At 55.1% G+C, this 12,428-nt stretch overlaps 1 protein-coding gene across 3 annotated transcripts in view; it reads left to right on the forward strand.

Annotated features, from left to right (window-relative positions):
- Positions 1-12,428, forward strand: part of SYNE3 (spectrin repeat containing nuclear envelope family member 3) — a 90,568-nt gene that overhangs the window by 39,717 nt on the left and 38,423 nt on the right. For all 3 annotated transcript variants that reach the window (XM_079914424.1, XM_079914423.1, XM_079914425.1), the window contains exons 3-4: positions 7,248-7,420; positions 8,679-8,988. In XM_079914424.1, coding sequence (XP_079770550.1) covers positions 7,248-7,420; positions 8,679-8,988 — 483 coding nt within the window. The remainder of the gene's footprint in view (positions 1-7,247; positions 7,421-8,678; positions 8,989-12,428) is intronic.

The following is a 12,428-nucleotide window of genomic DNA, read 5'->3' on the forward strand; positions in this document are numbered from 1 at the left end:
GTTAAAATTAAGAATCGATATCACCTTTTCAGGGCCAACGGCTTAAGTGTCACCACACAGTATGAAGAAGGACCCAGGGTTTGCATTTTAAAAGTGGGGAAACTGGGTCTTGGAGCGGTCTGGTGACTTGTTCAAGTTGCAAAGGCCTCTGGGGAGGACACTCCACCCTGGAATTCTGGTCTTCTGAATCCTTTTCAAATTTGCTTTCTGCTTCCCTACAGCATCGTGTGCTTCTGCCAGCGTCAGGGTGCAGGGTGTTGTGGTTTCTCAGGCATTCTGTTTAGTAGAACAGCTCACTGGACTAGAGAGAGGACAGGCTTTGGAGTCTGGAAGTCCTGGGTTCAAATCCCAGCTCTGCTTCCTGCTGGCCCTGTGACCCCGCTGGACCTCTCTCCACTTCCCTTCTAGAATGGGTGAAGCTCATTGTGTCAGGATGCTGACTTCGAGAGGGTGGGTCAGAAGCTGCCTTGAGGAGGCGTTTGTTGCTGATGGATGTTAACATAGAGAAAGCCCTGTGCTACCTGTGAGGCTGGATGCAAATGACCTGAGTTGACAGTGACAGTGGCACCCTCTCTATTCCCCCTCCCCCACCCCCAGTCCCCTCCAGTGTCTTCTGGCAGTTCCTGTCATCCCAGTTGCCCTCAGATTAGTCCTTCCCAGTCCTTCATTGGTCGGACCCCAGAGGATCTGAGACCCTCCACTTTGAGTCACGATTTCCGTCAGCCTCCCCTGTGCCAGGCCTCGAACCCTTGGGATGCCAGGTGATGGTGCCTGGTCCCTGCCCTCAGGGAACTCCTCCCAGGTAGGCACAGAGACTCCCGCTTGTCCCAGGGGGAAAGGCCCCCCCATCCCTGCTCGGCCTCCCTCTTGGTGTGGCACCATCCTAGCACGCACCACCCTGGACCACTTGTCCTTTTATAGCAACCATGAACAGATACTTGATGCAGCTGGTGAGAGCCCTGCCCAGGGGACCGTCACGGCAGAAAGGAGGGGTGACCATTCTTGAGTGGCCCGGTCAGAGGCTTCTCAACTGGACGGTGAAGTGAGTGGAGAACCCAGCGTACACGGGGAGCCCCGAGGAGGTCACGTCCCCCAGTCTAGAAGGTCAAGAGAGGCCTCTGGGGACAAGGGTCTTTACTGCTGAGGCTTGAATGAGGAGTTAGCCAGACTCGGGGATCCAGGGGGAGGGGAGGGAAGGGGCTCCAGGCAGAGCGAACAGAATAGGAAAATCACTGGAGGTGGGCACAGCTGGGGGCACATGTGGGACACCCCCGATGTTGGTGTTGGGACAGCATCAACCATCAGGGAGAAGCAGGGGTCAGGGCCAGAGAGGTGGGGAGGGGTCAGTGGTTCCAGAGCCTGGAACAGGGAGCCAAGGAGGACCCCTCCTCTGTAACAGAGCGGGTGATGGGTTGGAGATTTGGAAGGTCAGGGGCAAGCCTGGTGAGGAGAGGAGCTGACAGCCAAAGCCCCTTCTCTTGTCAGTCTTGGCCTCTGTCATCATCGTCATTATTATTGTCACCAATATTCGTTATCAAAAGATGACTCTGCCCGGTCACTGAGAGAAGGGAGCTGACATTCATTCAGCAACTATTGTGTGCTCAAGCCTGTACTATCAGCTTTCATGTCTAGTTTCCCCAAAGCCCTGTGATCGTGGTGTATTGTCCCCACTTTTCAATAGTGAAATGGATCCCTAGACACAGAGATGGGCCAGAATGGAAGGAATGGATCTTGTTAGGGCTTGAACCCAGGGCTGAGTCCAGAGCATCACTGACCGTCCCCGTGTGGGGTCCTGGGGCGGTGGAAGGGGTGAGGCGCACCCTACACTCGGGTTCACGGCATCACGGGGACAGGCACGCACCTAACCCTGCAGCCGCACAAGTATGTACGAGGTGCATCCCTAACATGGGTCTCGTGAAGTTATTCTCCTCCTCTGAAACCTTCTATGGCTCCCCATTGCCTGCGAGAGAAAACCCAGCTTCACCTGGCATCAAACGTCCTCCACTACCTATCTGCCACAACCCTCTTCTCCAGCCTCAGCTTCCCCCTCCAGCCGACCTCCCAGGCACACATCCTCTCCCGCTGGCAGAAAACCTCCTAGATTTCCTATCACCAAACCTTTGTGTGTGCTGTTGCCTCTAGTTGGAACGCCCTTTCGTTCGGGTGTGGGTGTGCATGTGAAATGAAACGTCCCCTCGCCCATGTGTCTTTCCTAACCCCTTCCGCCAGCCCCAGCCCCAGCTCCTGGCAGCCCTGCACAGCACTGGCTGTCTTAGCGCGCTAATCCTTTGGACCTTGCACCATTTGCTGACAGCTCATTACCCCCTGGTGGTGGGTCTGGCTTCGTTAGGCAAAGGCAAGGGCGGCCCTTAGGAGGAGCTGTTGGCAAGGCCAAGGTGACCGGGTTCTGGAAGCCGAGGGAGCACTTCCATCAGGTGAGCCCTCAGGGATTTGGCCTGGAGCCTAGGTCAAGGGAGCCGTGTCCTGGGTGCCCCACCACCGTGCTCTCCTACGGGGCTCAGACCCGCTTGTTTTCTGTGTGCTTTGATGTTTCAAAACCAGTTTTGCAATAAGAAAACATTTCACCCTTGTCCTCTGGTGAAAGGGAGCAGCTAGAGCCTTCTCCACCTGCTGGCCCGTGGGACCTCTCCTGGGGCTGGGGTCTCCCATGCGATCCCTCCACCAGCTCAGTGACGCACGTCCCAAGCGCCTGTTGGCTGGAGTGACCAGGATACGAGTTCTGATCCAACTCTGAAGCTTAGTAGCTGTGTGACCAGGAGCGGGTCCCATGCCCTCCTGCCACCTCATTTTCCCAGCTGTGAAGTGCAGGAAGAACCCCCGGCAGGGACCGTCACTGAGAGAAGGCCTCTGGGGACAAGTGACTTCACTGCTGAGGCTTGAATGAGGAGTTAGCCAGGATGGGGGTCCAGGGGGAGGGGAGGGAGGAGCCTGGGGGAGGGGGAGAGCTGGGGTCTGGGGCCTGCAGGCCTGGGTTCGAATCCCCGCTCCGGCTGTGGCACCTGGGGAGAATTTCCAGTGCCTTCTGAGCTTCACTCCTGGGGAAAGTGCTAGTTGCCACCTTGCAGGAGGGTGGGAAGATTGAGGCCAGTGACTTACTGGCGCACTTGGCAAGGTGCAGGGCACGCTGGCAGAGCCAGTGGAGAAGGTTGTTTCTCGTGGTTTCGATGCAGGGACACCAGCCTGTGGACTCTCCCAGCCCACGCCGGTGCCCACAGCGGCTGGTCTCCCAGGTCGCAGCATCTTGTCTCTTTGCCCTCCTCGGCTCTGCGCTTGGCGTCTAGGCCAGGCTGTTTCCTTACTGGTTTCCTAGCCTCTTTATGGTCAGAGACGTGCCACATTTCCTAGGACTTGGCTTCCAAAAGCCGGATGCCCTGAACACGTCGTGTTTTCCCAGCTTTGCTGGCTCAAATATCTGCTCAGCGCTGAGGCCTGGTGCCACCGCCACCTCCTCATGAGGCCTTCTTGGTTTGCCCACATCCCTCCTCAGAGCTCCAAGTTTGGGGTCTCTCATGGCTCTTTCACAGTCATCTGTGCCCTTGTCTGCAGACCCCCTTACAGCCTGCAAGCATCGGGCCATGTTTGTTTTCCTCCTGGACTCTAGTACCCAGCACAGTACTCAGCACAGTACCCAACACAGTACTCAGCTCGGTGCCCAGCAGAGCACTCAGCACAGTACTCAGCATATTACCCAGGACAGCGCCCATCTGGCCGTGACTGCGTTGAGGGAAAGCCCTGACTCACCACATTCCTCCAGCCTTCCTGAACTGCTTCTCCTCCCTGCTGAGGTTTTCCCTCCGCCCAAACCCCGCCTGACTTTTGCCCTCACTGGCTCCCTCGAATCAGAATTGCTTTGTGGCTACGGTTCAATGACCCCCTTCCCAGCTGGCTCGTGTCCCTTGCCAAGCACTCCTGGACTGTGTCCTTCTGGGGTGGGGCTGTAGGAGAACCACGCACGAGCCAAAGAGTGGAATCATCAGGGCAGAGAAGGAGGGTGGAATCTGCTTCTCGAAGGTTGGCTTTGCCAGCTCAGCTCTAGCCTCTGGTCCCACAGCAGACATGCCTCTGGTCCCACAGCAGACACGCCTCTGGTCCCACAGCAGACACGCCTCTGGTCCCACAGCAGACATACCTCTGGTCAGTGTTTTGGTTTGGGGGCAGGGGTTTCTGCTTCAGGCCAGGTGGGGCTCATGTTCTGCCGGCCTTTGGGACGGGCCAGCTCTTCTCTCTTTGCAGGGAAGCAACAGGCTCACTCCCCTGCAAAGAGCGGTGGGTCCCCCCATCTCCCATGTTCCCCTGGTCCAGCCTGTGCTTCCCTGGCCAGGAATCAGGAGGGCAAAGGTCCAGAGGCCTAGAGGAGGTCACACCGTCAGGACCCTGGACTTTGGGAAGGGGCCCTTGTCCTCACAGGGACTTCCCAGGCTTGGCTGGTTCCTTGTGAGTGTGGCAGAGAGAGACTGAATTTCGTTTCTTCCCCAAGCTGCTGTCTCCCTTCATTCACGGAGCTGGATTCCGACTGAGGTTAAGTTGGGCAGCCCCTGTAGAGGAGGCCTCGCTAACTGCTGCAGAGAATTGTTCTGCAAAGCTAAGGTTTCTGTGGGTCCCCGGTGCCCCCACTGGTAAAACTGGAATCACCCTGGTGCCCATCTTGCCAGCTTGGGGATTGGGCATGGGGTCTACGCCACAACTCTGGGTGTCAGAGACATCAGATCCTGAATTATTATTCTTTCTTTCTTTCTTTTTTTTTTTTTTTTTTTGCGGTATGCGGGCCTCTCACTATCATGGCCTCTCCCGCTGCGGAGCACAGGCTCCGGACGCGCAGGCTCAGCGGCCATGGCTCATGGGCCCAGCTGCTCCGCAGCATGTGGGATCTTCCCAGACCGGGCCACGAACCCGCGTCCCCTGCATCGGCAGGCGGACTCCCAACCACTGCGCCACCAGGGAAGCCCTATTATTATTAGTTCTAATCAAATTAAATCTCACTGGATGGCAAGAAATTCATCCTCAGCCATGCTGGGGGACCCCTTCTTCTGAGAGGTGTGAAATGTTCTGTTCAGGGGGTGGGTAATCTTACTCAGCCCAGAACATTCCACGGTGGCCCTGGGTCTTTGGTCCACACTCGTCACTGTGGTGCCTTTGTCCGCCACTTTGCTGCCCACTGCTGAGCGGGACTTGGGGTCCCTGCTGGGCGCCTGCTGTCCCTGTTGCCTGCTACGGTCCGGCAAATCCTGCTGCTGGGCCCAGCCCTGAGCCCCAAACCAACGCTCTTTTCCTCTCTGGGGGAACCTCCCTGCTCCTCACGCTACCTCTCTACACCCCACTCAGAGCACAGAGACAGCCCTCGTAAGGAGGTTCTCTAACCTCACTCTTTGATAACACGCATAGGCAGGGAAGTCCCTCTCTACCAGGGTTCCCCAAGCCCTGGGCCGGGGACCGGTACCCGTCCGTGGCCTGTCAGGAAACTGGCTGCATAGCAGGCACACGAGCGAAGCTTCTTCTGCTTCTCCCCGTTGCCCACATGACGACCTGAAGCACCTCCCACCCTGCCACCACCCGTGGAAAAACTGTCTTCCACGAAACCGGTCCCTGGTGCCCAAGAGCTTGGGGACCGCTGCTCTGTACTATCATCGATGTCATCATCATCGTTAACCACTGTCATACGAGGTAACAAAAAAGGACTGGGACCATTGCCCGTTTGCACATGTTGGGGGAGGGTCTGCATAACCGCTCAGTGGTTTATAAAGTCCACTAACATATCTATGTTCTAATTAATAGTGTTTTTGAAAAGTAATATTATAATCCTATGAGGTAGACAAAGCAGAGATTGTTATCATCATCTCTGAGTGACGCAGTGACCTGCCTGGGACCACAGAGTTGTCAGTGGGGCAGCCCTGGACACGGCAGGAGCCCCTCCCCGACCCCACCCACAGCGAAGGCTCAGACGGCCAGCCCACTGGGCCATCAGTCTAAGAAAACTGACTGCCAGCCTTAGGGAGACAGGCTGGGGAATAGCTGGAGCTTTAGGCAAACGCTGTGCTGTCAGTAAATAAAATCAGAAGGTAAGCAAAAGGTAGCGGTAACGGTGAACAATTTTGGAGTGATGGGAGATGCAGTGTGGGCCAGGCCATGTGCTAGTGTATCTCGCAATGTCACTGTAACCTTGGGTGGCGTTAACCATTATCTTCCCCCATTTCATAGGCCTGGAGAGTTTAAGTACCATGACAAAGGTCACACAGGTAGTGGAGACGAGCCCTGGAATTGGAGTCTAATCTTATTTTGACTGCAGAGACCAAGGTTTAGTTGCCAAAGAACTAGAATAATAACAGTGAATAATGACAACAGCTAATGTTACCAGATAACCTACTATTTGCCAGGCGTTGCGTATCAGCCTTGGTCCTCCAAGAAGCCAAGGCCAAGGTGAGGTTAGATATGCAAGACGTTTAATAGGGAACCATCTGTGAGAGAAAATGGGACGGGAACCCGGGGTGGCTGGGAGGGACACGGCCAGTCCAATGCAGGTCCGACCCTGAGTCCGGGAGAGCAGGGAGAATCTTGGGCTGCCGGGTGGTTCTCAGGGAATTTGGCAAGGCCGTGGGGTGTCCCGAATCAGTCACCCCTCAGAGGAGCCCAGTGTCCTGTGGTAACGGGCCTGCCTTCGTGTTCCTGTTTGGTCACTGGTGGGAACAGCTGAGGGAGCGAGGCCTTGGTGCCAATGGCAAACTCAGAGATAATTCCGAGCCTCGGCTGGGGACCTGGGCCAAGCCCACTCCCTGCAGTGGGCCTGAGAGGCAGATTCTCATGGTGCCACACACTGGGACATGTACTTTACATGCATTTTCTCAGTTAATTCTGGAAAAAAAAAAAATCTGAGAGCTGAGTACTACTATACACCCACTTTACAGACAAGAAAACCAAGGCCAGGGAAGTAATGAAACTTTTCTGGGTTCACACAGCTGGAAACAGGCCCACCGGGGAAGGGAGGGCACTCCTATCATGAGACAGCTCTGGGCGGTTCTGTGCTGATTAATCTCCATCGCCGCTCGCTCCCACCCCAGAGCCCTTAGCAGCCTGCCCAAGGTCACAGGAGGAGGGGCAGGGGCTGCGATCCGAACCCCAGCTCCTCTGGTCTCAAAGTCCTGCCTCTTTCCATGTCTTGCCACTGTCTTCCCAAGGCTCTGCCTGTTGGCGTGTTGTCTAACTCCTGGGAACTGGCTTTGTGTCCACAACAGAAAATATGCCAGCTAGAGCCAGAGGGCCGCGTGAAGGTGGACATGGTGCTGCGGGCGGCCGAAGCCCTCCTGGCATGCTGCCATGAGGACCAGAAGCCCGAGATCCTGACCCGGCTGAGGGACGTCAAAGCGCAGTGGGAGGAGACGGTCACCTACATGACCCACTGTCACAGGTAGGATGGCTGGGTACCTTTCCAGGCCTTTGTCTGCGGCTGCTGCCGACCCTCCGTGCCCACCACCACGCTGGCCTGGGGCCGCTGCCCAAGGGACATTTCTTCGGTCCTGGGATTAGTGGGAACAGGATGCTCTCTTGGGATGTCAGTCAACCCTGCCTGCCTCTTTTTAATGAGGATAATAGACAGTGGGAGCCCATCGTGTTTTGCCAACAATTAATTCTTGGTAGACTTGCCGCATGCGCATCCTCCAGCAGAAAGGCCAAATGGCCCCGGGGGGTAAGAAGGCCTGTTGCCTTGCTAGCGCTTTAGCCCAGATTCTCTGCTTGTACCAGGGAGCCAGGTCAGGGGCGGGGGCTTTGCCTGACCTGGGATCGCCTCTTGCTCTGCTGGTTACTTGCTGTGTGGCCTTGGGAAAGTTACTTGACCCCTGAGCCTCAGGCGCCTCATCTGGACAATGGGTATAGTCAAGTGTTTCTTGAAGGTTTTTAGGAGGATGGCGGGGGATAGCAAATGTCGAGAGCCAGGCACAGCGCTTGGCACACAGGAGGTCCTCAGTGGGCAGGAGCTGCCAGCATCTTCTCCGTCTTTATGAAACCAGAATGTTGAGTGGACCGGGGGGACTTCACTCAGTGTTTTCTGCTTTTCAAACTCTTTCACTTGGAATTCCAAGCGAATAGCTTGATGTTGGCTGGACCGATAGGGCCATCTCCACGTTACAGATGGGGAAACTGAGGCGGGTGCAGAGGCGGGGTAATGCAGCGAGTTCATGGCACGCCTGGGACCCGTGCACAGGCCCCAGCCCTCTGTCCCCGCTGAGCGGTGATGAGCCCACAGATCCTATTGTACTCCGCAAATTAAGAGACACACTCCCCGTGGCAGTCTTCTCGTGACTGCTAGTGGGCACCCATGTGGTAAGAGCCAGGGTGACTGTGTGTGGAGTCCCAACACCAGAGAGAAACAACTGTGGGCATCGTCGTGCATCACTAATAGGAATTGGGGGTCCTGGTGGCTCAGGGCATCAGCAGGCTGGGGGTTCTCAGAGCAGGTCTGGAATCTGAGCCACCCTGATCATTAGCCCCATGGAGCTTGTCTCCCAGACGGGAGGGTCTTGTCTATCAGGACTGGGGTGAGGCCTGAGAGGGTGTCCTTGTGCCCCCTCCCACAGCCCCCCAGTACTGGGGAGGGGGCAGCGGCACGGCCTCCCCGCCCATGAGCCTGGTGGGGGGATGCTCATGGCCGTGGCCTCTGCCTACAGCCGTATTGAGTGGGTGTGGCTGCACTGGAGCGAGTACCTGCTGGCCCGGGATGAGTTCTACCGCTGGTTCCAGAAGATGACGGTGGTGCTCGAGCCCCCCGTGGAGCTGCAGCTGGGCCTGAAGGAGAAGCGCTGGCAGCTGAGCCACGCCCAGGTGCTGCTTCAGAACGTGGACAATCAGGCCACGCTCCTGGACCGGCTGCTGGAGGAGGCGGCCTCCCTGTTCAACAGGATCGGGGACCCCAGCGTGGACGAAGCCGCGCAGAAGAAGCTGAAAGCCGAGTACGACGCGGTGAAGACCAAAGCCCAGGTGGGTGCGGGCAGCGGGCTGTCTTCACCCTTCATCCGTCACCTGCTCCCATCTACCCGTCCAGCCACTCGTTTGCTCCCTCACCATCTATCCATCCATCCATCTACCCACCATCTACTATCCACCCACCACCACCCACCCATCTCCCCACCCTCCTATCCAGCTGTCTACCCACTCACCCATCTACCTCCCCTCTAAACTAACTACTAAATCCCTTATTTACTATCTACCCACTCACCCCTCCATCCACTTACCTACCCATCCACCCATCCATCTCCCCACCCTCCTGTCCATCTGTTTACTCACTCACCCATCTACCTCTCCACTAACCTAACTAGATCTCCTATTCCTCTCTCCAGCCACTTAATCACCCACCCATCTATTCATTCACCTACTCATCAACCCACCTATGTACACTTCACATACCCATGTCCTCATCCATCTCTCCACTATCTACTACCCACCGTTTACCCCTTCACCCACTTACCTACTCACTATCTACTTGTCACCCATCCCTTATCCACTCACCCAAGCATTATATAACTACCTACCTGTCAATCTTCCACCTACCCATTCACCCACCCCTCCACCATCCATCCACCCATTGACACATTATCTACTATCTGTATGGCCAGCGTTGCTCATGCTTAATACACATGTGGGTACGTAGTAAGTGTATGTTGACTGACTGACTGATGGACTTTGAGGTTCACTTCCACCCAGCTCCCCTCCCCTCTCCCTCCCTCTTTCCTTCCTTCCCTCCCTCCTCCTGCCCTTTAGTCCTTCTCCTTTGCTTTCCTCCTCTGCTCTCTTTTGTCCTTCCCCCAATTCCTCTGCCCATTCTTTGTCCCCGTCTCTCACCTCATTCTTGCCTTGGTTTAAACAGTCCATTGAGTTATTAAGTTCAATTTTGTTTCAAGAAATTTTATTTGGTTTTGTATTATATCAAGTGGGTTCTCTGCACTTGAACCCTAAGCCAAAATGATGCAAGAGGCTCCTGGCTCCATACTCTGAAAGGTGACTATCTTTTCATTTGTCTTTTCAGCCAGACCCCAGGCTGAAACACATATGCTTCTGTCTTGTATTGCGCTGGTGGGAAGGTTTTTTTCTCTAGTTCACCCTTTGACAGAGGGGGGGGTCCCCTGAGTATTCTGCCTTTTTGCCGTGGTCTCTGCCCCCCTGGGCCCAGAGTCTTACCTCCTCCTCCAGCCTGAGCATTAAACCCAAGAAGACGTCAAGCACATATGTGGGTTTAGCATCCTGGTTTCCATAGCATCTTTGCATCTGGTCCACGGGATATCTCTTACCTTGGTGTGTGCGGTGTGTGCGTGGTTCTGCATTTAAATGATGCTTGTTACATTTTATCCAGCATTTCTGGCTGGCTACGGTGGAAGGGTATTCAGCTCTCCCATGTTGCTGGAGGTGGAAGTCTCCTGGGTCCTTCAAGTTATGGGAAATGGTTCTATAATAAGCAGAGATCTGAGAAACCTTGAGTAGGAATAGGACGCTGGCCCCAGAATGCTTGGAAAGGGACCTGGGTTCCAGCCAGGCTCTGCTGCTTCCCAGCTGTGTGGCCTCAGGGTGCTCACCCTACCTGGAGCCAGGGTGTAGGACTGAATGAGTTTGCATGTGAGCTCTTTGAAATTGGCAGGCATTTTCCCAGAATAAAGGATGACTTGTGCTCTCGGTAGCAGTGAGAAGAAATAGCGACAACAATGGTGTCTGCCACGTATCAGGTGCTCTGAGCCCTTCATTGAATGAATGAGAACCCTGCCCCTGCAGCTGGGAGGCTCAGAGGACAGGCAGGTGGGGTGGAGCTTGGCTCTCAGAGCTGTAGCCAGCTGGTCCTCCCTCACGGCATCCAAGTGTCTAGAGCCTGCTTAACAGCAATTCTCTCTCCAGGTCTGCCCCACGGGCTCAGGCAGGGGAGGTGCCTGGCCCATGGCCTCCTTGCTGCTGAGACTTTACAAGAAACAGGTGCTTGTGCCAATCAGCAGAGAGCGCCTCGTGCAGGAAATAGAAAGTGGTTTTGTGTGTGTGTGTGTATGTGTACACGCATGTGTGTGGAAGGGGCATGCCTGGGGCACCGGTGAGCACCAGTTCTAAGAAATGATCACCTCAGAGATTCTCATCGTCCCTCCAGGGAACCCTCCCCTCACTGGATCCAAAAATTCATAGAAATCACAACTCTTATTGGCGAATGCTATCTTTTCCTAGTCCCTTCATGTCTTTGACCTCATTTGAGTCTCCCAACCTTCTTATGTGGTAAGTAGAGAAGGTGTGACTGGGCCCTTTTTTTAAATTTTGACTTAAAAAATAATCTACAGATAAACAACAAGGTCCTACAATATAGCACAGGGAACTATATTCAGTATCCTGAGATAAACCTCAATGGAAAAGAATACGAAAAAGAATGTATATATCTATATGACTGAATCACTCTGCTGTATACAGAAGAAATTAACACAACATTGTAAATCAACTATACTTCAATTAAAAAAATAATAATAATCTAAGGGTCAGATACCCCGGCCCATCAGAAAGAACCGGAAGTCCTAGGCGACTCCCTATGTGGGGTCCTCCTTTGGTGGTTGCCCCGGGTCCTGGGTGAGTCGCTGCACCTGTGTCCATCAGGGGAGATCAGGGGCCGCCAGAGCTCCTGCGGGTCCAGCTCAGAAAGTGGACGCAGTGGTACATGGGAGGTTTCGAGCCCCTGGATGAGGGAGCAGGTTGTTTCCAAGGGTTTTCCCGAGGCGGAGCCCAGCTGGCAGCATCCTGGGGGCAGGAGCCTGGGGGCTCTGCCTATGATGAAGGGGTGGGGGGAAGCTGCCGCCCTGGCAGAAGCCCTCCGAGTTGCCAGACAGGCTGGTGAATTTTGACCTCAGTGTGGAAACTGGGGGGTGTGCAGGGTGACTGGACTCTATGAGAGAAGGCCGTTCAGTTTGGCCTTTTGAGCTGTTGGCTGAAGCTCACAGACCCTTGGTTTTCTGCTCCTGGCTGCCAGAGGTTTGGGAGCTGTGTTCTAACTCACAGGGAGCCCGGTTAGCTCTCGGGATGGGGTTGGGGGTAGGGGTGGTGAATGGGGAGCTGTTTCTTGTCTCTCCCAGAGCCGGCAGTAGAAGATTGAAAGGCGGTATGAGGGAGAGGCCAGGGCAGGCCCCTACAGAGCCTCTCTGAAGTTATACTCAAACTGTCACGTGCATGTGCATTTTGTTGGTGAGAACAGTCATAGCTTCCAGATGATGCCATGACCTTCAGAAGACAGGAGCTACTGAGAGGGGCAAACTGTTATATCACCCTTAGCAAGGGTCCTCTTCAGTAAAATAGGATATAGCTTCCCCAGCGTCAGCCTCCCGGGGCATACCCCATACTGGGCCTTCCAGCTCCAGACGAAAGGAAGACACTCTGGCTCCACCCTAAGCAGGGCGAGGGACACTGCA

This window comes from Stenella coeruleoalba, assembly GCF_951394435.1.
Source record: "Stenella coeruleoalba genome assembly, chromosome: 2".
In the NCBI taxonomy this organism is placed as follows: Eukaryota; Metazoa; Chordata; class Mammalia; order Artiodactyla; family Delphinidae; genus Stenella; species Stenella coeruleoalba.